At 33.0% G+C, this 26,527-nt stretch overlaps 1 protein-coding gene and 1 long non-coding RNA gene across 4 annotated transcripts in view; both read left to right on the top strand.

The window, feature by feature from the left end:
- LOC114349481 (zinc finger protein 664-like) overlaps nt 1–26,527 on the top strand; it is a 54,055-nt gene that overhangs the window by 12,944 nt on the left and 14,584 nt on the right. For 2 of the 3 annotated variants that reach the window (XM_050642730.1, XM_050642729.1), the window contains exon 2: nt 9,312–10,496. In XM_050642730.1, the coding sequence (XP_050498687.1) occupies nt 9,312–10,496 (1,185 nt within the window). Of the gene's footprint in view, nt 1–9,311; nt 12,656–26,527 lie in introns of those variants that run through there. The other variant, XM_028299863.2, reaches the window with a different exon arrangement.
- LOC126879563 (uncharacterized) lies at nt 21,202–24,016 on the top strand. Its single transcript, XR_007696120.1, has 3 exons — nt 21,202–21,713; nt 22,443–22,600; nt 23,836–24,016. It is a non-coding gene; the product is annotated as an uncharacterized LOC126879563 (long non-coding RNA).

Genomic DNA, 26,527 nt, shown 5'->3' with positions numbered 1-26,527 from the left:
AGCTCTTTGAAATGTTCTCTCCATCTTTCCATTATTTGTTTTTCTTCTGTTAGTACGTTTCCATTCTTGTCTTTTATATTCGGCATCGTGTGCTCTTTCTTTTGTCTGAGTTGTTTTAATGCGCCGTAGAAGAGTTTTTGGTTTTCCCTATAATTTTTTGTCATTTTTTGTCCAAATATCTCCCATGACCTTTCCTTTCCTGCTTTCACCGCTATTTTAACCTCTTTCCTTTTTTCTTTATATGCTTCGTAATCTTCCGGGTGTTTTGTGCTTAGGTATCTTTTCCATTTGTCTTTTTTGTTCTTTATTTTCTCTCGTATTTCTTCCGTCCACCATTCTGTTCTCCTCATGTTAGTGTTTGCTATTTTTGCTTTCCCGCAAGTTTCCTCAGCTGCTTTGATTATGCTGGTTTTTAGATATTCCCATTTTTTTTCTATATTTGTATTTTTTGCCCTACCTTTCAAAGTATTATCTAATTTTTCTTGGAATTTCTTCTTATATATTTCCTCTTTTAATTTGTAACTTTTTATTTTTTCATTTACTACCTTTCTTCTCTTTTCTTCTTTTTCCTCTGTTGTTCTCATTCTCATTATTACTAGATGGTGGTCACTGCCAATCTCCGAGCCTCTTTTCACTTTCGTATCCTGTACTCTTTTCCATTTGTTGCTGCTTACCAAAAAGTAATCTATGATTGATTTTTCGTTTCTGCTGTCTTGTACTCTCGTGTATTTGTGTACTTCTTTATGTTTAAATTTTGTATTTGTTATAACTAGTTTATTCTCCATACATATTTCTATTATTCTTTCACCATTTCTGTTTAGCATTTCTTCTCCTTCTTTTCCCATGCACTCCTCTATTCCGCTGTTGTTGTTTCCGACTCTACCGTTTAGATCTCCCATTACAATTATGTTTTCTTCCCCATTATCAATTTGCATTTGGAGCTCCTCGAAAAATTTATCTTTCTCTTCCTTTCTTGCATCTTCATTTACTCCGTAGGCTGTTATTATTGTCCATATTTCTTCGTCCATCAGTTTAATTTTCACCGATAATATTCTCTGGTTAACATATGTTTCTTCTATAACGTGTTGTAGTCTATTCGGTGCAATTATTATCCCGACTCCTTCTTTTGCTCTCTCTTTTGTATCCGCTCCTACCCAAAGTAACCAATATCCTTTGTGTATTTTCTTAAGACCTTTTCCTTTCATCTTCGTTTCTGTTATTCCTAGTATTTCTATTTTTTGTCTTATCATATCTTCTACCAGTTCTTCCTCTTTTCCATTGATGCTTCTCACATTCCATGTTCCCATTTTTATCTCTCCTTTTTTCTGCAATCTAGCTTTCCCCTTTTTCCTATTTTCATCCTTGTTTACCTTTGCATCATCTTTTTCCCTATCGCTTTTCCCATTCATTGCCTTGGTTGTCATTGTTGTGGGTCCGGTCTCATTATTTTCTTTTAGTTTTTTGAAGTCCCTTCCCCGATATTTCTGTGAGTTAGTATAAGTTTCTCTTTATTATGGTCCCATTTCCACTCCTTTCCATTTATCTCTAGTTTCATATATCCTATCTTCGTAGTATTACCTTTGTCTTTTTCTTCTTTTGCCATTTTCCTAATTTTTGCTTGTATTTCCCTTTCCTTTCTTGTTAAATCTGATTCTATATACACCTTTTGTCCCTGTAGATTTTTCAGTTTTCCTTTGTTTTTTAGTACACTCATCTTATCCGTTAGGTTTTCCATTTCTGCTACAAAGATTTGGTCGCCGATCTTCACCGCTCCTCTCAGTCTGACCTCTAATTTCAGATTTCTTCCTATGAAGTGTTCTACTGACTCCTTTACAGGCTTTCCGTCGGTAGCATCTAGTGTTAGGCCTTTTAATACTATATTATTTCTCCGTCTATCTTTTTCCAATTGTTCTATTCTATTGTTTGCCATTTTTAAACCTTCTTCCAATTTTTCGTTTTTTTCTTTCAGCTCCTTAATATATTCCATCGTTTCTTTTTGGTCTTTCCGTATGGTTCTTATTTCTGCCATCATTTCATCATTTTTCCACATAACTTCCCGCATCATTTTTATCATCTCTTCATTTGTGTCGTTGCTTTTATTCGGTGTTCGTCTCGTCAGGTTACTCTTTTCAAAATATAATTTATCTTCTTTATATTTTTTCTTCTTAGATTCTTCGTCGCCACTATCAGATAGTTCTTCATTCTTTCTATAGGTTTCCTTTCGGATTGTTCCTGTTCCGCCACTGGCCATTTTAAATTAAATGTTAACCTCAGCACTAATATAAATATTATTATTATACACTTAGAAGTTTATTTTTATTTCGCACAAGAACGCTTTTTAAGTTTAACGATTATCGATAACGATAGGTCTTTTAAAAAACCGGTGTTTTTATTGTGATAGGTTTCGAATTCGAAATTACCTTATCGCCAATACACCTGCCACACGACCTCTCGCCTCGCTTGCCAAACTCGAAGTCCAGAATAATATAATGTTATTTAATATTATATTATTAGCGCCATCTATTGACAACTAGATTAAATGTTATAAATGTCACCGACGAAATGTAATCACCGACGTGCGTTTTTTTGTGTCACATACAATTTAATGCGTTAGAGAGAAATCGAAAAACTGTTACGCACTGAAAAATGCTTATGAAAAGAACCATAATATGGTTTATAATATGGGGCAGCAGCCAGTTGAAAATAAATAAATTTTGGAGTAATTTGAAAGCGTCTAAGAGAATTTTTCTAAGTAGAAATGGTTGGGGGATATTTGGGGGGGGGGCAATTATGGAGGATTTTAAGAAGTCATGGTAAATTAAATTTATGAATATACATAGAGCTGTATATTATGAATTATTTCCAGGGCGCTCTGTTGATAAGTAGTATAATTTTGGTTTACTGTTCTCTACATTTGACTACTAATTTATTAAAATACGTCACAAATTTAAATTTGGCGAATTTGAGCTTCAATTTGAGGGAATTTCAGTTTCTAAGTGGGGGATTTATAAAATCACATCTGGAAACTCTGGTGGTAGTTGTAGCAAATTTTCATTCAGGGCCATTCCATCAGTATTGACAGTTTGTCGGTGCCTACACACTGGAGAAAAGCCCTACAAGTGTGAAATTTGTTTTAACCCTTAAGTGGTATTGTGACAGGACAAAGAATGTGTTGTAGTTTTGCTACTACAGTGGAACCCTGATAAGTCGGCCTCCAATAACCCGGAAGTCCGGCTAGCCCGGACCGATTTTCATCAAACAAACATTGCAACAATAAAAATGTTACTGAGTTTTTTACCAAGAAATGAACAATACTGTATATCACTGTACGTAATTTAGATGTACTGTGCATATGTATTTAACGTTTTTGTAATATTATAATGGAAGCTAATCTGTAAGTATCAGTATTTTATTAATTTTTACCATATTCTCCGGCTAACCCGGATCGACCGCGGTCCCTATTAATCAGACTTATTGAGATTCCACTGTATACTGAATTCGCTTTGCCGAGATTCACTTTGACACGTTTAGTCCAGGAACCGAAGCTTTTCACCTCGCAATTTTTACAGAATGGATCGATTTGCTTGAAAATTTGAGAATAAGTAGTGGATAGTCCAAGTATCAAAATCTATATGACGCCGAAACGCGCTTTTACCATGGGGGTGGTTGCTACCCCATCTTGGGATCAGGATTCGCGACTAACAATGCTGATCCTGATGTCTTAAGTGGGAACCCAGTCTCGGATACTCCTATAAACAAATATTTTTCACTACCATACTTCAGTGATATCACTCCGGGGTTAACAAGGATTCTGAAAAGTGTAGAAAATAGCTTTGGTAATAACAATAACAAATTAAACTGAATGTGGCTTGTAGATCAGCCCTAACAATTAATAATCTTTATTCTAAGATCAAAGATAAGACACCTATAGATATGCTTAGTAACATTGTCTACAACATTCCATGCCTCTCTTGCAACAATTCCTACAACGGCCAAACCTCTCAATTATTGAAATCACGTATCACACTACACAAAAGTGATTCTCGACTTCACCCAGACCGTTGTGCTTTAGCCAAACATGTCCATTCCACTGGTCATCTCATGGACTATACTAACACTACAATTCTCCATCGCGAGAACAATAAATCTAAAAGAGAGTTCATTGAAATGTCATATATTTTCCTTAACGATTTCTCCATCAATGTTAAGAGTGACATTAAGAATCTAAGTGATATATACCACTTTTTACTTAAATCCGATACCAAGAACAGCGTAACATCACAGAGAACTAACTTGACTGATTTATCCATTAATAACTAACCTACTTAAATAATAATTTTCATTAATTATAAAAAAAGATAACATTCCCTTGCTTTTCTTATATACATCTCAATAAGATATTATATTATAATAACAACACATGAACAATATAATATATAAAACAAATTTTTTTTTAATAAGAAAAATCTAAAATAATAATATTACCCTAAACTGGTAATTAACTTCATCTTGTTACACCAATGAACCTTAACGACATTATAAAGAATCATAAGAACTACTTTGACATGTCAGCGCATGCGTTCTGGTAAAACAGAACCTCACATGTGAACTTTTCAACAATCAAAAATTTAGTTATTGCCGACAACTCAAAGAATTAATTCCTTCAAAATGTAGTTGCATTAGGTTTTTTCGGTTAGCCTTGGGTACACTTTTGCGTCTCAACTTCACCAGTGGTTCTCAACCTGGGAGGCGCGCCTCCCTGGGGGGGGGGCGTGAGAGAATTTCAGGGGGGCGTGAGGGTACAAAGAAAAAAAAAATTAAAATTAAAAAATATATTTTGTTAAAAATCAAAATATTTTGTATTTCGTATTTTTATTTTGTTTAGAACTATTTCTTTATTTAAACATGATTAAAATCGTTTTACTCAAACACACAACCTGAGTTAAACACGACAGTCTTGTGTATGGCAACATCGTAGGAGCGCAAAGTATATTTACCAACACTGTACTGCAAGCACTCCTGGCTCCAGTTCAGTCTCAGTTGACAGCGTCTGTGTGCTGTTTGTAACAATCAGTGTAATCGTTATTTAATAACAGAGTGATTGTTTGTGAATTATTTAATAGTGTTGTGTAACAGCTTTGAAAATGGGAAAAAGTCACTTCCAAAGAAAAGATGTATTCAGACGATTATATCAAGTATGGTTTTACCTTTATGGAGAAAAACGGCAGTCATTTACCTCAGTGTGTCAACTGCCATGCTGTTCTTAGTAATGATGCAATGCGCCCCGGACGTTTAGAACGGCATCTAATTACAAACCATTCTTCTTTGAAAGATAAAGGCCCAGAATTTTTGATTGCCAAAAAAAGCAGCCTAAAACGTATGAAACTTGACTCTACTGCAAATTTTCGTGTTGAAAATGAGAAAGCTGTGGAAGCATCATACAAAATAGCACTTTTGATAGTTAATGACAAGAAACCACATACTATTGGTGAGTCACTAATTAAACCTTGTTTACTTACTGCTTGTAGTACCGTACTTAGTGAAGACAGTTGTAAGAAAGTAGAAAAAATTTCTCTCTCAAACGACACAGTAAAACGTAGAATTGATGACATGGCTCTGGATTTGAAAAATCAACTGTTGCAAAAATTAAAAGGTTCACCGTTTTTTTCTTTGCAGTGTGACGAAACAACTGATATTTCAAAGCATGCACAGTTATTGTTTGACTGTCGATTTATTGACAGAAAACGGTTCCTGGAGGAAATATTGTTTTCAACATCTCTTGAAACAACAACTAAAGCCATTGACATATTTTCTGCTCTTGAAGATTTTTTAGTAATCAATGAACTTCCATGGGAGAAAGTAATTGGCATATGTACTGATGGGGCCCAAGCCATGACAGGATGTCGATCTGGATTTATGGAGTTGGCAAAAAAGGAGAACCCTAGGATAATTGGTTCTCACTGCATTATTCACAGACAAGCTTTAGCTAGTCAGACTTTACCTGAACCTCTCAACGCCACATTGAACTTAGCAATTAAAATAGTTAACGACATCAAATCCAGCGCATTAAACACTAGGCTCTTTCAGGCACTATGTCAAGAACTGAATAGTGATCAGGAAACTCTCCAAAGGAAGTATATAGTTATCCAAAGGAAATATGCTTGCAAGATTATTCAATTTAAAGTCAGAAGTTGAAATTTTGTTAATGACTTCAAAACAAGATCTTCACAGAAGATTTACAGATGATAAAAATATCTTTTACTTGGCTTATTTGTCTGACTTTTTTGAGACACTTAATGTCCTGAATCTGAAGCTTCAAGGCCGTAAAAACCTCTTAAACACTTATGATGCAATTAAGGGGTTTATAGAAAAAATATCGCTTTGGCAATGTCGCCTTCACAGTTCCAAGCCAAACTTTTCCTCTTTTCCTAAACTGAACGACCTCCTCGATGATATTTAAACTCTTCCACTAGATCTAGTTTCGGATTTGAAAGACGTCATATCACGGCATTTGGAAGAACTGAAAAATCAAATTCGAAAGTACTTTCCAGATGTTAGTTTGGAAAACTGGAAATTTAAGTTGACACTGTTGATCCTTTTCATATCGAAGTTGACATTCTTCCAGTTAACCTTCAAAAGCAGGCAATTGACCTAAAATGTGATTCACAAGCAAAAGAAGATTTTGCAAACATGGACTTGGAAGAATTTTGGTTAACCTACTTTCCTGTTTACCCAGAAGAGGCTTTAGTATCTGCTCAGTTATTAGTCCAGTTTTCATCCACATATCTTTGTTAATCTGGTTTTTCTGCATTGGCGTATATAAAATCAAAATACCATTCAATAGTCCAGTAAATGAACGGTAAATACGGCGAGACCGTGTAATTTTCAGGGGCAACTCCGAATTGCATTAAAATTGGGATTTAGGTTCTACTTACCCTCCACTTCAAAGTTGAAATTGTGCCGTTGGTTGCTTTTACTTGGAGGGGTGACAGTCACCCCTTCTCGGGGGTAAAAAACCATAGGTTCAAGATAAGAGCGGAAATGGATAAATTGACTGATTTTAAGCATTTTTTGTTCTATAGAGTTTTTTATGTTAGTCAATAGTTTTCCAGTTACTTGCGATTGAAAATGTTTATTTTTCGACAAAAAATCTACGTTTTCAGACGGTTTTTCGCAAATAACCCAAAAAGTAAATATCTCATCGAAAAAAATATCCTTAGCAAATGTGTAACTTATAAAAAACCGAAAAAATTGCGTATCAGTAAAATCTATCAATCGAGTAAAAACAAAGTTGTAGCTCATAAAAAATACGTTCTTATTCGTCTAACTCCAAATCGAATAATTCAAGGTGAAATCACCGAAAAATTAAGCACTTTTCGGGAAAAACCCCTTTAAACTTTTTTAAAGCGTTTGTAAAAATATTTATTTTAATTGTTCATGAAAGTCTCTAGCATTAAAAATAAGCGAGTTACGCTCAAAACAAAGTTGGCCCTCTTTTTGTTTTGTTAAAAAAATCATGAAAATCTCCCCGTGTTTAACACCCCAAATTAAATTAATCGCTACCTCTTTACAAACAATTTACTTACTTATCTATCTTTTATATGATCTGTCAGTCTAGCCGGTTTAAATTGCTTATTTTTGAAAGGGTTATAGTTGAAAAAGCTTGAACGGATCACTATCCACGAGTGTATGCAAATTTTCAACAGCCATATCTTAACCAATTTTTGTCTCACGGAAAAACAAAATAAAACTAGCATATTTAAATAGCAAAGGCTACATTTTTTTACTGTCTAAGATTGTTCTTATCGCTATTACTTTTTAAGTTATATTGAAAAAAGAAAAATTTTCAAAAATTTTTGAAATTTTTTTTTACTCTAAAACCAAATTTTTTCAAAAATAAGAACTTTAAACCAATCAAACTTACAGATCGTATAAACAATACCCATACAGTTAAAATAAAGGGTAAAGCGGTAACGATTAATTTTATTTAGGGTGCTAAATAGAAGGAGGTTTTCACGATTTTTTTTACCAAAAAAAGACGCCAAATTTTTTTTTTCGTGTAACTCGTTTATTTTTGACTAAAAATTTTTTTGTAAAAAACAAGTATAAATCTTTTTTTAGATACTTTAAAAATATAAATAAGCTTTTCCCGGAAAGTGCTTAATTTTTCGGTCATTTCGCGTTGAATTATTCGATTTGCAATTAGACGAATAAGAACGTAATTTCATGAGCTACAATTTTGCTTTTTCTCAATTTATAGACTTTACTGATACACCATTTTTTCGTTATTTTATAAGCTACACTTTTGCTAAGAATATTTTTTTCAATAGAATATTTACTTTTTAAGTTATTGGCGAAAAACTGTCTGAAAACGTAGTTTTTTTGTCGAAAAATCAATATTTTCAATCGCGAATAACTCAAAAAGTATTAACTTAGGTAAAAAATTTTATAATAGAACGAAAGTTGCTTATATCTGTCAATTTATCCATTTCCGGGCTTATTTTAGACACGCGTTTTTCACCCCCCGAGAAGGGGTGACTGTCACCCCCCAAGTAAATGCAACCAACGACACAAATTCAACTTTGAAGTGGAGTGTAAGTAGAACCTAAATCCAAATTTTCATGCAATTCGGAGTTGCCCCTGAAAATTACACTCCAAAACGGTCATTTATTGGGCTACAAGGCTGGACGTTGAAAGTGACTTGAGGTGTGCTCTGACACAGTTTCAACCAAATATCGAAAAACTTGTCAAGAACAGACAATGCCAACCCTCTCATTGAAAGTGCCAAAACACTCATATAAGACTTTCAACTTTATATGCGTATTTGATTTTTTGATTATTCTTTTTCTCAAATAAATAAACAATGTTAAGTTTAATGAGACATCAAATAAACTTTCGTATTTAAGTATATCTGGATTTTTATTTTGCATCCCAGCTTTTGCTAACGTAGAGTTAGCATCGTCAGTTTCACAATTTCACTGTTCTAACTTGAACCAACCAATTATTGACTGGAGGGGAGGCGTGAGCTATCTTCAGTGTTCAAAGGGGGCGCCAGTGCTAAAAGGTTGAGAACCGCTGATAGAGCACATTAAAGCGAAGTGAGGTGGACCATCTGTGCCGCTTGGCTATTTGACTGACCTGCTTGATATATTGCGTCAATTGTTCTGTTGGTTGTACCTGTTTTGTCATTTTTGTTTCTCCGCATTGTCTTATATTTTCATTACTTTTAATTTGAAAATTTTATTTTTTTAATTTTACATTCATTTTCCCTCGTACTTAAATGCTTCTATTACATTCAGTTTGGTTTTTAGATTATCTCCAAGAGAACAAGATAGAAATTAGGGGGATACTAACGGAGCATTCATCTCACGAAGCAAGTGATATTAATCCACATGCTGAAGGACGCACATTAGACAAAAATGTGAAAGTTGTGACTGGAAAAAGACTTCACAAGTGTGAAATTTGTTTTAAGCAGTTTATTAAAGCAAGTAATTTGAAACTACATTTGAGAGTGCACACTGGAGAAAAACCTTATCAGTGTGAAATTTGTTTTAAGCAATTTAATCAAGCAAATAATTTGAAAATACATTTGAGAGTACACACTGGAGAAAAACCTTATCAGTGTGAAATTTGTTTAAAACAGTTTGCTACAAAAGTTCCATTGACTGGTCATATTAAACTTCACACCGGAGAAACACCTCACAAGTGTGCCATTTGTTTTAAGCAGTTTATTACAGCAAGTAATTTGAAAGTCCATTTGAGAGTGCATACTGGAGAAACACCTCACAAGTGTGCCATTTGTTTTAAGCAGTTTTTTACAGCAAGTAATTTGAAAGTACATTTTAGAGTGCACACTGGAGAAAAACCTTATCAGTGTGAAATTTGTTTAAAACAGTTTACAACAAAAGTTCAGTTGACTAGTCATATGAAAGTTCACACCGGAGAAACACCTCACAAGTGTGAAATTTGTTTTGCGCAATTTAGTCAATCACGTCATTTAAAAAGACATTTGACAGTGCATACTGAAGAAACACCTTATCAATGTGAAATTTGTTTTAAGCAATTTCGTGAATTAGGTACTTTAAAAACACATCTGAGAGTCCACACTGGAGAAACATTTCACAAGTGTGAAATTTGTTTTAAGCAGTTTACTACAGCAGGTAGTTTAAAGAGACATTTGAGCGTGCATACTGGAGAAACACCTTACAAGTGTGAAATTTGTTTTACGCAATTTAGTCAAGCACGTCATTTAAAAGTACATTTGAGAGTGCATACTAGTGAAAAACCTAACAAGTGTGAAATTTGTTTTAAGCGATTTCGTGAATTAGGTACTTTAAAAATACATTTGAGAGTACACACTGGAGAAACACCTTATCAATGTGAAATTTGTTTTAAGCGATTTAATCAAACAGGTAGTTTAAAGAGACATTTGAGAGTGCATACTGGAGAAAAACCTCACAAGTGTAAAATTTGTTTTAAACAATTTAATCAAGAAGGTTCTTTAAAAGATCATTTTAGAACGCACACGGGAAAAAAACCTCACACGTGTGAAATCTGCTTTAAGCAGTTCACTAATAAAAGTGGTTTATGTCAACATACGAAAGTTCACACTGGAGAAAAACCTCACAAGTGTGAAATTTGTTTTAAGCACTTTTCTCGAACAAATACTTTAAAAACCCATTTGCGAATACACGCTCGAGAAAAAATTTGATTAATATAAAATTATTTGAATGTGTGACGTGTAAGTGTAACGGCAAAACGTCAAAAAGGTTTCCAAACAAAACAAAAATGTGTCAATTGATTATACACGTGGTTTGTGTAATCATTTGTAATTTTATTTTGGTTTAAGAGGATCGGTACGTTTTTTCGGCTGTAATGCTATTCAAAAGGGGATTAATTTTTTTTCGAATCCTGAGAAAACTAGTAAGCATTTTTTTAAAATTTAAACGCAGAATGAAAGATTACGTTATTAGCGAGGGACGAAAGTCCCTGAGAACTTCTATTATGTTTATTTTAATAAGTTACAGGGGTGAAAAACTAAGAGAAAATTTAGTGTTATTTTTAATTTCAAATATCTCATTCAAAATAAACTTTTTATTTATTCTAAGGGACTTTCGGCCCTCGGTAATAATTTAGTTTTTCATTCTGCGTTTAGATTTTTCAAAAATATTTATTGGTTTTTTCAGGATTCGAAAAAAATGAACACAATGTTCGTGGTAATATTTTCCAAATCTATCTTTGTCATACAACGCACTTAGTCGAATAGAATATTGTCAGTCAGACACTGACAATCAGTGACAATTTTAAATAATTATTTAACATGAATCGAGAATATTTTTAGTTGTTGACTAAATAATGATATACATATAGTGTATTTGATAAATGATAAATAATTGATTTAAGAGGTGAACTTTATAAAAAGTTATTTATTGTGTATTATTTATGGAAGATAGAAGCAGAGAATACATTAAGATATATTCTGTGATCCAAGTATTTTGTTGAAGATGTTCAAAATTGTAAGCGTTCCATAGTAACAATATATTATTAAAAAATCACTTTAACATTTTTCCTCTTTTCTCGATTGAGTATTAGTTTTTGTTGTAGGTACATATAAATTATTACAATCACTGAATACACAGCTAGTGAAAAAATTATCCCATTTATTAACTGAATTAATAATTTGCAATTATACAAAAAATAACAGTTATCCAAGAACATTCAAAATCCATCTCTTTAAGCTAGTTATGACATTGTCAAGTAGAATGACATTCTAGTAATATGTATATATCCATACCAGTGTGAATTTTACTACACGTAATTTGCCATGTAAAGACAGAAAAGGTAGGGATAGCCGTAAAATATTTGCGAATTATGTACCCATAGCCTTAAAAATCATCTGCGTTTGATTAATTGGAATAACGGCAAAAAATAGTTAAATTTAATGAAATTTTGAACTGTTTTAAATATATTTTATATACTATTTTAGTACTTACAATATATCATCAATGTTTTTGAACATCAGTCTCTTTCAGAAACTTGGCAAGTTCTCCTCTATGAGCAGTGGTTACAATCGGGTACTTAACACGTTACCATTTTGTAAAAATTAAATAAGGTACAAGCAATATATTCCACTTATAAAAACCAAAATAAAACTTTTTTTTAACTAAAAAAGCCACAAAAACCACGTGTGTCAGCTGTTTGCTTTGTTTGGAAACCTTTTTCAGAGTAGCCAACGTTGATTTGACGTCACGACTATCACGGTCCATTATTTTAGTCGACCACCTGATTTGAAAACACATTTTTTGACAGTTCACACTAGAGACAAGTCATACAAGAAATGATTTTATTAAAGCTGAAATTGTTTTAGACGTTTCCCCTAAGCTGATATTATGTGCATATATTCAAGTTCATTCGGGAAGGCTTATTTTAGAATCTTTTCATTGTCAAAATATCGTTTCTACAACAAATAATAGATCATAAAATTCATGCAATGTGAATCATTCGGGAATGTGAAAAAGTGCTTTGGAAAAATAGTACAAACTTACGCATATTTGTGTTATAAAAACAGCAAACTGTTCATTATAATTTTAAAATTGTTGTAGTATTTTTTATCTATTTGCATATATAAAATACAATAAAAGTTTCATAAAATGTTTATTTTATATTGCGAATTGCCCCTTAAATTTTTATATTTATCTCCTTTTCCCTATCCTTTTATTGGTTTCTCATTCCTAGTTAGTTCGAATTACAATAATGATCTGATCAATTATTATAGGAGTGCGAATGTCAAAATATTTTTGCGTTTCAAATAAATAGCCATTAGATTACCCGCGGTTGGGGTTGAAATTAAAGACAACTCGTATCGTCGAGAGAACAAAATCTATGCTTCTTTTCATGAGCATTTTTCAGTGCGTCACAAATGGTCGAAAAAAGGTAAGTCCGTGCTAATTTTATTAACATGACATTTTAGTTAAATCTGACAGTTGTCACATTTTATTTGCAATTTGGCATAAAAGCAAATCAATTGTGTTTATTGCATTTATAAAATGGTATTTTCTTTGATTTGTATAGTCTTATAAATTGTTCAGATTATATTCGTAGATATATTATATAATTCGCAAATTATTTTATTTTCGATTATAGCTCCATCTATTGACAACTAGAATAAATGTTATAAATGTCACCGACGAAATGTAATCACTAATAATCACCGACGTGCGTTTTTTTCTGTCACATACAATTTATTTATTTATTTAGCGTATGGCTTAAGTATATCACAGAATATATTTAGATTTATGCATTATACAATGCATCACAAACAGATGTCCAATTTTTTTATATATTCGATTGTCCCTTCGGTTGCCATTACAAAGTCTATAGGGTCGCCTGTGTATGCTCTGCGTGGGAGTCCTGAACAATATGACTGATCGTCTGTCTTGCAGCGCCGCAGTCACAAGAAGGCGAGGGGAGTTTACCCCATCTGTGGAGGGAGTCGGCGCATCTTCCACAGTTTGTTCGAATTCGATTAAGGGCTGCCCAAATCTTACGGGGACGTTCAAATTCGCCAGGTTTCCCTATGATGTCCGGTAGACTATGGTAATGCGGATCTGTCCTACTTTCCCAATCTTCTCTCCATCGGGTAGTTAAGTCAAAGTTGGATTGCTGCAGCGCTTGAGCAGATTGTAGAGGGGGTAACCTGGATCGGAGACGGTTTCCAAGAATATCGGGGATGTCGTTGTGGAGTAGAAGCTGGCGACTGTCCATTATTTTGTTATATTCTTTAACCAATGCATGTTCGCGGCGTAGGTTGGGTGGTGCTATATTACTAAGGGTAGGTAGCCACATTGTAGGGGTGGGCTTAATTGTGCCTGTTATCATACGCATAGTACGGTTTAGTTGGGTGTCGACCAGGTGGGTATGCCTGCTATTTAGCCACACTGGAGCACAGTATTCTGCCACCGGATATATCAGGCCAAGAGCAGAGAATCTTAATGTTGATGCTGTGGACCCCCATGTAGTGCCGCAGAGTTTCTGTATTATATTGTTGCGTGTTTTCAATTTTGCTGCTGTTTTTGTCAGGTGTTCTCTGAATGTGAGCGTTCTGTCTAGAGTAACCCCAAGGTATTTCGGGTATTTATTGTGTTTTAACAGCTTGTTATTAAAATACACTCGTAATTCTCTGTTTGCCAACTTGTTGTTTAGATGAAAAGCTGATACTTCAGTTTTTGTAGTACTTGGCTGTAGTCTCCATTTCTTAAGGTATTCGCTGAGGATGGATAAGTCATTCGTGAGAGTGATTTCTGTAGTTTCTAAAGATTGGTGGCTTGTTGCAAGGGTCCAGTCGTCAGCATATCTAAACTTCCGAGATTCGGTTTCAGGCATGTCAGCAATATAGAGGCTGAAAAGTAAAGGGGCAAGGACAGAACCCTGTGGAAGACCATTGTTAAGTTTCATCTGTCTACTCGTCTCCTTTCCCATTATAACCTGGAAGGCTCTGTTGGTCAGCATGTTGTCAATGAGGTTAATTATCTTTCTGCAGGGGATAATGCGGGCCAGTTTATATATTAATCCCTGTCTCCAAACAGTATCATATGCTGCTGTTAGATCTATAAATACTGTTGCTGTCTTTTGTTTCTTTTGAAAACTAGCTTCTATAAAAGTTGTTAATGACAGCACTTGGTCCGTACAGCTTCGATGAGGGCGGAAGCCAGCTTGTTCAATGGGGACAGTTTCTAGTATCCTGTGACTAATTCTGTTGAGGAGAAGCTTTTCTAATAGTTTATATACCATGCTGAGTAGAGCTATGGGGCGGTAGTTTTCTGGCTTATCGTTTGATTTGCCCGGTTTCGGAATTGCAATTATCTGTGTTCGCTTAAGTGAGAAAGGAATGTTACCTTACTGAAGTATATCATTAAAGAACATAGCAAGCCACTGTTTCGTGTATGCACCACTGTGTATCAAGAACTCTGGATGGATACTTTCAGCGCATGTGTGATTTCAGAAATAAGTATTCTTGCTGAATATTCGGAGTTCGTTCTGTTCATTTGTTTTAATGCCCTTAAGTCTCTTTTCACGTTGGTAGTATGTGTTAGATCTCGTGGAGCTCTGGATAGAGATACTATATGGGAGGCAACCTTGTTAGGAGACATTTTAGACTCTCTGGATTCCAGCTGGTTAGCTCCTCCAATTTTCCGCAACAAGGACCATGCCTGCCGGCTTGATTTTTTGAAGTCAAGGTTTTCGACAGTCTTTATCCATTTTTGGCGTCTAGCTGTATCGATGTTGTGTAAAAGCTCATCGGCTATTTCTCGGTCACCACTTTCGAGAAACTTCGTGTATAAGTCTTCACATGTTTCAGTCCATCCAGGCACATATTCTTTGCGATACCCCCTAGGGATGGTTTTCTTGGCAGTGCTTATTACTGCGCCCACAAACCTCTCATAATGTTTGCTGGTTGGAGAGACCCAGCTCGAGGTCCGGTCTAGTTGTTCAGAGAACTTCTTCCAGTTTGCTTTTCTAAGATTCCACCTGGGTCGAGGATATGATCTAATTATTGGAATTGATATTCCGATGGTGATAAGCACCGGACGATGTTGAGTATGTGGGAAGTCTGCAAGGACACTTCTTGCAGTTGTTAGTGGTCTGTCATTGGTATCTTTTGAGACAAAACATAGGTCTAGGTTATATTCTTTTCTCCATGCAGCTGATTTAAATGTTCCTCTGTCTTTGGCATCAAAAACTAGATATGTGTTTTGCTCTTCGGACCATTCTACTAGTGCCTCCCCATTTTCATCATTCGTGGTGTACTTCCACATTTCGTGGTGGCTGTTGAAGTCGCCGATGTATATAGTAGGATGTGGATGAGTCTTTAGCACTTCTGGGTTCCATGTAGTGGCTGGAGGTTTGTATATGTTAACTACGGTAATATCTCCAATCTTGGTGACTACTTCATGTATATTATTTTCATTGGAAGCAGAAAGTAGGAAACCATTTTCTATATTGCAGCGAATGTAAGTTGCGACGCCGTAATGTTTATCATAGGTGGCTCCCACTAAATCGTAGCCAGGCATCTTTCCCCTTAAATCAAGCTGGACTTTGTCTTCAGTATGGGTCTCTTGTATGGCAACCAGGTCAATGTCGTTATCGTGTAGGATTTTTTGCAACACTTGGCATTTTGCCTGGCTTATGCCCTCGATGTTAAGGTGACAGACTCGGATACACGGTCCGAGATCTCTAGTCAGTTGGTTCTGAGAAGAACCTTTATTTGTTCCCATCGTATGTTTACGTATAGATAAGATTTCTGTTTGTGATCTGTGATGTTGGCAGGATATTGTTTTTGTTTTTCGTTCGTCTGCCGCCAAATTTTTGCTAGTTCATTTAGCGTTACCCAGGGTGCACCACATGGAGGCGAACTAGCATTACACCCCATACATACAATTTAATGCATTAGAAAGAAATCGAAAAACTGTGACGCACATGACAAAAAGCTCATGACAAAAAGCATATCACTTTTCGTTCTAGAGATAAACGTGGAACTCAGGTTCAGTTCTGATTTTTGCGGTGTAGGTACATAATATATGCGGCCATTTGGATCGCACCGGAATGCTCAGCATCTCGGCGCGACTAACGCCTCTTCTTTTCATATATTTTTTGTCGTCTGGATTCCTTGTAGACCAGGGCCCATCTGTAAAAATATTAGTACATTTGGACGTTGAGAGGTGACTCAAATTTTTTTGCAGAAATTGCTTGAAAATAAATCAAATAATAATATTTGAGTTATCCTCTCTCTCAAAAAGGTCCGGAACATTGTTTAAATAATCAAAATGTCAAAAAATTAAGGAAAAATTCGATTTTTTTCTTGGTTTTTTGATTATAACTTTAAAAGTATTCATTTCCATCAAAAGTTGTACTAACATAAAAGTTGCGTAATTAAATTTCCTAGAATATAGAATTGGTTAAAAATTCAAAAAAATAGTCACCCTTGTTGCAAAATAGCAATAATTGTGAAAAAAACATACAAAAACAAGTATTCGTATTTTACGTTTTTCAACCATTTATGCTACACTTAGGACCTTCATATTTCATCCTGAAAAACTTTATGATACAGTAAAACAATACTGTAAATTTCATTAAGATCAGTTCAATAGATTTTGCAAAATAAATTTTGCAATCCGGCTTTCGTAAAGAAAAATTAATTTTTTCAAAATGTTACAGGACTGAAAATAAAGCAGATAGCAAGTTGAAAAAATTTTTGCATATAGAAGTGTACTGTACCTTTCATTTGCAATTTTGAATAATTAAAGTCGATTAACACCACGGCGTCAGGAATTTTTTTAAATAAACATTAATTATTGGTGCTACGCGCAGGACAGCGGATAGTTTGCTCTGATTGGGCATTCCAATGACCTTTGATAATGATTGATACATTTTAATTTTTATTACATTTCGATATAAATAAATAAATTTGTTTATTGCAAAATAAAAACACCTACTCTATCCTTTGAAATAACACTTTTATTAGCAAAAACTTTCTTTGTTCATATATTTTAACTTAATAATAAAAGTTTATTATTTTTAAACATATGCAATTGTTTAAACAATATTTCACAAACAATAATAAAATTAGTTTGATTTTTGTGGAATTAAAATATTAAAATACAATAAAATATAGAGTAAGAAAATAATATATTATATAAAGATTGGAAGAAATTTTGGTGGAAATCAACTTGTGTGAATCGAACACCGCTGTCCTGCGCGTATCACCAAAAATTATTTTTTATTTCAAAAATTTTTTGACGCCGTGATAATTAATCGATTTTAATTTTGAAAATTGCAAATGAAAGGTACAGTAAACTTCTATAAGCAAAAAAAAATTCAACTTGCTATCTGCTTTCTTTTCAGTCCTGTAACATTTTGAAAAAATGAATATTTTTTGCGAAAGCTGGATTGCAAAATTTATTTTGCAAAATCTATTAAACCGATCTTAAAGAAATTTACAGTATTGTTTTACTGTATCATAAAGTTTTTCTGGGTGAAATATGAAGGTCCTAAGTGTAGCATAAATGGTTGAAAAACGTAAAATGCGAATACTTGTTTTTGTATGGTTTTTTCGCAAATATTGCTATTTTGCAACTAGGGTGACTATTTTTTAAATTTTTAGCCAATTCTGTATTATAGGAAATTTAATTACGCAACTTTTATGTTAGTACAACTTTTCTCGGAAATGAATACTTTTAAAGTTATAATCAAAAAACGAAGAAAAAAATCGAATTTTTCCTTCAATTTTTGACATTTTGATTATTTAAACAATGTTCCGGACCTTTTTGAGAGGGAGGATAACTCAAATATTATTATTTGATTTATTTTCAAGCAATTTCTGCAAAAAAATTTGAGTCACCTCTCAACGTCCATCTCAAAACAGATGCGCCCTGGACTATTGTGCTTAGTGCTTATGTCCTCTTTACACTCGTTATTTGAACCTTTTTCTTGTTTGTGCATATCACCTTTCTTGTTGCGGTAATTACTTTTTTAAACGTTGAATGGGTTGCATATTATGCGAGTTCATTTTAAATAAAGTAAAAGACAGACTCACTCACAATCACTTCATACTAACGACGACCGGTTTCGATCTCTACAGTATTCAGATCATCTTCAGGTCAGATGTTACAAGTAATTAAATGATACAATTAAAGAAAACCCGGAGTTAGAACAATGCAGGGTTGGGCTGTTTTAAAACAACGTTTTAAAACATGTTTAAAAACACTGAAAAAAAAAACAGTTGTGTTTTAAAACACTGTTTTAAAACATAGTTTTTTTTTCGTTATTGTTTATTTAAATAACATTGTTATAAGACATTTGCGTTTGCTAATTTGCAAAATTGCAAACATAGATTATAGAGTAAGAAGGTGCAATAACAATATTAATGCGAAGTAAAAAGTAAAACTGAAAAAAGTACCTGACTAAACTTTATTTATGTTCAGGTAGCAAGCATACTAGTACTGGTAGACAGTGCTGAGTGCTGTAGTAACATTAACTAAACCAATACTCCTAATAAAGTTGAAAGAAAAAGAAAATTAAGTAAATAATTATTGAATTACAACAGCATCTATTACATAGTCCTACATCCTGCAACTGCTATGTGATACAAAAAATAAAAATAACAATGAATGTTCCTTAAAAAAATCAAAACTATAAATAATGAGCTTTTACGGTTAATAATGTAACCTTAAACATTTTTATTTAAAGGTTGAAATATTGTTACTATGCTTTTTCTCATGAGCATTTTTCAGTGCGTCACAGGTTTTCGATTTCTTTCTAACACATTAAGTTGTATATGACAGAAAAAAAGGCACGTCGGTGATTACTTTGGTAATTATTCTAGTTCGGTGATTATTCTAGTTGTCGATATATGGCGCTATAATAGAAAAAAATTTATTTACTAATACCGGGTGTCCACTTATATTTTCCCCCATTTTAACTGCCTATAACTTCTAAACGGCTCAAGATAGAAATATGCGGTTTTCACTGAAATGTTTTATTTTAGTAAAAGTTTTGTCTGAATGGATGGAATTTTTTATATCACTTTCAAATACGAAATAAAAAATGGCGGATTTTTGAAAAAAACTTTGTTGATTTTTTTAATAGAACACCCAGTATATTCTTTTGTAAATTGAAAGAAAGGTCATTCACCTATCTAGCGATATAAAGTTTTTCAAAATCGGTTGTCGAATCACTGAGGAATTAATTTTTAAAATGAGAGGTGCAACGTGGATATCACATACCTAAATAACATAACTAAGCAAGTTATGTGATTTCCACATTGCATCTCTCATTTTAAAAATTAATTGCTCAGTCATTTGACAACCAATTTTAAAAAAATTTATATCGCTGGATACATAAATGACCGTTTTTTCAAGTTTTTAGGTAAATGACCATTTTTTTATATCGCTTTTAAATAAAAAATGGCGGATTTTTGAAAAAAAAACGTCGTTTACTTTTTTTATTAAAACACCCAGTATATTTTTTTGTGTCTTGAAAAAACGGTCATTTACCTATCCAGCGATATAAAACTTTTTAAAATCGGTTGCCAAATGACTGAGCAATTAATTTTTAAAATGAGAGATGCAATGTGGAAATCACATAACATAATATCATTTTGCTCAGTTATGTTATTTAGTTATGTGATATCCACGTTGCACCCCTCATTTTAAAAATTAATTACTCAGTCATTTGACAACCGATTTTGAAAAACCTTATATAGCTGGATAGGTGAATGACCTTTCTTTCAATTTACAAAAAAATATACTGGGTGTTCCATTAAAAAAATGTCAACAAAGTTTTTTTTTCAAAAATCCGCCATTTTTTATTTCGTATTTGAAAGCGATATATAAAATTCAATCCATTCAGACAAAACTTTTATTAAAATAAAACATTTCAGCGAAAACCGCATATTTCTATCTTGAACCGTTTAGAAGTTACAGGCAGTTAAAATGGGGGAAAATATAAGTGGACACCCGGTATAATATATCTACGAATATAATCTGTACAAATTTATAAGACAAATCAAAGAAAATACCATTTTATAAATGCAATAAAGACGATTGATTTTTTATGTCCAATTGCAAATAAAATTTGACAACTGTCAGATTTAACTAAAATGTCATGTTAGAATAAATGTTATAAATGTATATTATCACGGACTTACCCTTCTTTCTATCATTTGTGACGCACTGAAAAATCCTCATGAAAAGAACCATAGCTTAGCAGCCTTGTCACTTCCTAACCTATTCCTCAATTTCGAGTGAACTAGACCATATGAAGAAAAGAGACTGTCCACTCCAGCGCTGGATGCAACTGCTGAAAATAATTGAGTTGTCAACTGCAACAACTCCGATGAAATAAACTGTTTTTGAGATAGCCACCCCTAACAACACACAACATTCCAGGAATGTACTACCAAAGTTCTATCAATATTTGAATGTCCTGGACATTTAGGGAACATTCGGTGAACATCTGTTTAAATTATTCCTGGAATGTTACCATAAGACATTCTGTGAACATACTACCAATGTTCCTATATTTTAAGTTGCGAAATAATACATACGTGTAACAGATACAACATTACTTATAACATACCAGACAAACTAAGTGACACTTTAGGCCTACAGTGCAATAATATGTCAAATTTAAAGAGTTTCCCAAGTTCAATTAATACAATATTATAAACATACAAATGTAATAAAAATTATTGTTCGCGAATATTCAATTTGGAATGCGATTTTGTTAATAAAAAAAATACTTATAACTTATGCAAAACCCAAGAGAGGCATTTATATTTATTTCTTTTGCGTTCATTTTCAAATTCGCCGTGCATATATTTTTGTGCATGGCGCTTGAGAGGGCATCACGTGACTAAAAACGACCAACCAACGACCTCGCTTCGGCCATCTTGGCATCTTCATCTTGGCCACCTTGCTTTGCCGTGGGTGGATCGTTGTTTGTATTATTTGTGCTTTTTAAGAATATTTTTTTAATTCGGATACTTTTATAATAGCTTTAATAGTATTATTAACATAGTGAATAAAATGGTGTCCTGTTTTTAACGCAGTTGGAGTAGCAGAAACAAATGTAGATAAAAAAATCTGCAGGAACAACGTTTCAATTATGACAGAAGCTCCAAACAAATGACTGTGAATGAAAAGCCCTATTAAAAGGTTAGTATGCAAATATGTAAACGAAGGCATGCCCTGTATTTCAGAAAATAAATTAATACTATTAATACCCTAATAATACTATTCATAAAAAATCTTTTAAGTAACCTAGATATAACAAAGTGAATAAAAGGCATAAATCAGAAGAATTATTATTTTATTTTATAAGTTAATAATTGGTCATATCCATTTATTATTTTAATAATAATTGTGAATAAGCCACAAACTTCGCTTATTCCTAACTAAAATAGTAAATAGAGATAATAACAATAGGATTTGTAAAACTAAAGTAATTCTTTTTGCGTTTTTGCTAATGTATGCCTTTATAAATAGGATGGTAGACCACACACTATAATATGCAGTACCAACTAATGAATACACAGAATATTATAGTCGATTTGCTAAACTCAGTCTCAGTACTACTGAGTCTCAGACACAACTGGCTAGTGATTTTAGTAAATAATTTTGCCAATTTGGTAAAATTGGCAAAAACAAAAATAATAACTAAATAGTTAATAATTACTGTAATTTTGGCAAAATTGGCCAAAAACAAAAAAAAATTACCGACTAAAATCACTAGCCAGTTGTGTCAGAGTTTGGGGAACCGACTATACTAATAAACAATTTCTAAGCGCTGTTTTATAATATTTTGTGAGTCCATTAATCATATTTTTTATTTAAAACTAAAATTTGTTAATAATGCTTAGTAATGCATATATTTTATATTTTTAGCTTTCCAGAAGATCCTGCGAAGAAGACATGAAGTATAGATCAGATTTGTTAATAGAGGACTATGTTCAAAACACTTTTTAGAAAAAGATATTGACAGAACTTCACTTTCATCTGTTCGTTTAAGAGACTGTGCTGTTCCAATAGCTTATGTCACACAGGTATATGCATTTTTTTTCTTGGTTTTAACATCTTTAAACGCGAAATACACAATAGCTTATCGAATTGATGCCATGTTATTTTTCTTTATTAAGGTCTTTGTTTATTATTGTGTATGTGTATTAACAACAGAAACATTTTTGGTTATTCTTTATTTTATTTTATATTTTGTCATCAAGTGTTCAGTCAATGTATGTAGTTTTCTTATGTACACCTTTATGGGTTTATACCTGGTGGATGTATATTTCAATAAATAAATAACCTAATTAATAATACAGTCTGTACAATATAGATACTGTTGTAATTCATTATCTACATCGGAGATCTAAGTTGACATTGTTGCCCAACTGCAAAAAATTTTTGAATTCATTTTAAGTCAAATATATCACATAATTATTGCGAAGTAGATTATACAACAAAACAGATTAATATTCAATGTAAATAAATAAAAACATCAGAAATAGAAAACAAGAATTAAGGTATAATCTTATGTTACAGTTATTAAGGTACCAAGGGTATTATAAGGATAATAACGCTTGAGGTCAATGGTGTTTTTAACAAGGGCCTGAGGGATATACGTTGACCGAAAGCGTTATTATTATAATACCTGTGGTGCCTTCAACGTTTAATGTCTGACTAAATTATTCTTTATATGCGAAAAATTTGAATGAATTTTGAATTGATTAGTTTTTAAATAAGTACATTTACCAGTAACAGTAGTAACATAATTGTGGTAACCATAGTTTTACTTAGGTTGATATTTGTCAACTTGACAGTATCTAAGTCGTTATTTAAATTTAATGCCCAAGGGCGTTATATCATACTTAACAGACTTCGAAATGTCATTATTTGTCAAATAATGTACCAGTAGGACATTAAAGTAAATAATAAAAACAATAAATATAATGAATACTAAATACTTATTTGTTTGTGAAAAATCTATTTCTTTGTGGCTTTTTTGTAATTAACTATTCTAATGAGGAAATAAGCCACAATTTACTTGAAAAAATAATTTTATTAAGGTTTCTACTTCCACGTCGGATGTCGTTGTCAAAATACAAAATGTTCATTATTATTATTTTATTTATTAAATATTATTTATTATTTATTTAAATATTATTTAATATTTATTTTTTTATTATTATTATTTATGCGTATTATTACCTGTAAATAATATTTCTTCTGATTGTTAATTGTAAAGGATAGAAAAATTACCTTTTATTTTATTTTCTTTTAGAATCAGCTGAGAGAAGTGGTCTACAAAAAAACAGAAAGGAAACGGAATATGTGGCTACGAAAAGCAAAAGAAAGGTTTACAAAGCAAATGTGACACATTTTTTTATAATATTTAGGAATGTCAGTAAATTACATTAAAAAATGTATGTAAAGATTTTTTGCAATAAAAATGTTTATATTTATCAAGGATGTATTATTTGGTATGGCCACATATCGTCAGTGATGTGACAATACCTCCTATCTGTTTTTTTCAAGAGATTTGTAAGATAGACTAAAAACTTGTTTCGGCCACCTCCTGTTTTCATATATTTTTTGACTTGTTTTGCAGTAAATTCAACTATCTATTTACTACAAAAAAGTCAGAATACGTACGAAAACAGAAAGTGACCTTAAAAAATGTTTTTCGTCTCCTGCAAACCTCATGAAAAAACATATAGGAGGTATTGTCACATTACTGACGATATATTTCAGTGAATGTCTAAAAAATATACTGTGAATGTTCAAAGAACGTTCGTAGACATTCATGGAATGTTCTAACAAGACATTCAGTCTAAAAATATACTGTGAATGTCCAAAGAACATTCATGGAATGTTCCAACAAGACATTCAGTCTAAAAAATAGACTGTGAATGTCCAAAGAACATTCGTAGACATTCATGGAATGTTCCAACAGAACATTCTAAGAATATTTAAAATGCTGGCACAGCACTTTCCAGGGACATTCGTGTGCATTTGGGGACATTCCAGGAATGTTTTCAATGTCCTGTGTGTACATGCCAGGAACATTCATGGAATGTTTTGTGTTATTAGGGACCATGTTAAACTTAAATTGTCTACTGTATTTTTGCAAACAAATATTGTTTATTAAATGGCGGTGCTAAGGCACGAAATGACAGTATTTCTGACCTAAGTACTGAGGGTCTAATAAATAAGCTAAATAATGCGCATCTGTTATAGCCATTTGAAAACGTGCTTCTGCTTTATGAAGTTCCAACACGTTGCTACAATCGTCAGGTTGAGCTTGACTTTCACTCTGGAAATTACACAGTAAGTCCTTCCAAATGTCTGGTGCATCTGCTATGGTGCAGGTATTTCTCTGGCATTTATCCAAAGCTGTTGCAACAACTTTCAGCTTTGCGTTACACTGTATACACTGCAACTATCCACTGGAAATTAAAATAGAACCGAAGATACCAATATGAAATTATATTATAATAAAGCAGAACTTAAAGCTTTCGACGTATCCTGACAAACTGAATAGCAAATGTGATTTACATAATATCACGTGGTATAAGGAAACGAAACGGTTAAACACTCGTTGCATGTGCGCGCAGGTCGCGTCTACGCGGGAATCCCATAGGTGTGCCAGTTGAGGTTTATGGGAATCCCCGTTAGAAATCCAGTGAAGTACGTAATTATTTTAAAACGTTTTTTTTTTGTTTTAAAACTGGTTTTTTTTAGATGAAAAAAAAACTGTTTTAAAACAAAAAACATTGTTTTTAAACAAAAAAATCATGTTCTTTGTTTTTTTCTTAAAAAACCAATTTTTGTCCAACCCTGGAACAATGTCTGGTTATACTAAAACATGCTAATAAGAAAGCCAAAATTTTGAAAAGTATATAAAATTTTAAAACGACAAACAAATACATATGTATGCACACCCATAAGTAAAACAAGTACTCAAAAGACTGCAAACACATGTAAATGTATGAGGTTTATGACTATGAATTGAAATTTGATCTACTTACATGCCGTTGCAAGGGATGATTTGTAAAGTCATCAGTAACATGATTTCTAGTCCAAATTATGCTAGCAGGATAATAAGGACTTGATGGGCGGACAATTCTTCGTGGTTGTAAACTAAGTGTATTTTATATTTTATCTTTGACAGTAATTTTGACAAGACACGCGCATTTTCTCGGCACTAATTTTTTTTCTCTAATACCAAAGAATACTCCATCCAACAAGAAGCGAAAGCATCGACTATTTCAGGATCCAAATTTCTTTGCGCATGTACGATCCGCCATGTTTCATGTATTATTTCTTATTTCTCAACCTAACCCCTAACAACTGTTTGTTGAACCCTTAGACAAGGAAAGAGAGAGGACGAGTACTCATATGACCAAAAGTGAAGCCAAACCGACACCAGAGATTTTGATCATCGACGTATCTTTGGGGTATTGTTATGCATTGAGTATTTAAAATAAAAACATGAAATGTATTTAAAATGAAGAATTTGTGTATGGTAAATGTTTTATTAAGTTGCTCATATTACGTACATAATTATGTTTCAATACATACCCTAATAACACAAAACATTCCAGGAATGTTCCTAGAATGTACTCACAGGACATTGAAAACATTCCTGGAATGTCCCCAAATGCACACGAATGTCCCTGGAAAGTCCCAGGAAAGTGCTGTGTCAGCATTTTAAATATTCTTAGAATGTTCTGTTGGAACATTCCATGAATGTCTACGAATGTTCTTTGGACATTCACAGTATATGTTTTAGACTGAATGTCTTGTTGGAACATTCCATGAATGTATACGAATGTTCTTTAGACATTCACAGTATATTTTTTAGACTGAATGTCTTGTTGGGACATTCCATGAATGTTGGAACATTCCATGAATGTTCTTTGGACATTCACAGTATATTTTTTAGACTAAATGTCTTGTTGGAACATTCCATG

This window comes from Diabrotica virgifera, chromosome 2 (assembly GCF_917563875.1).
Source record: "Diabrotica virgifera virgifera chromosome 2, PGI_DIABVI_V3a".
Classification (NCBI taxonomy): Eukaryota; Metazoa; Arthropoda; class Insecta; order Coleoptera; family Chrysomelidae; genus Diabrotica; species Diabrotica virgifera.
This window is presented reverse-complemented; position numbering and strand designations above follow the sequence as displayed.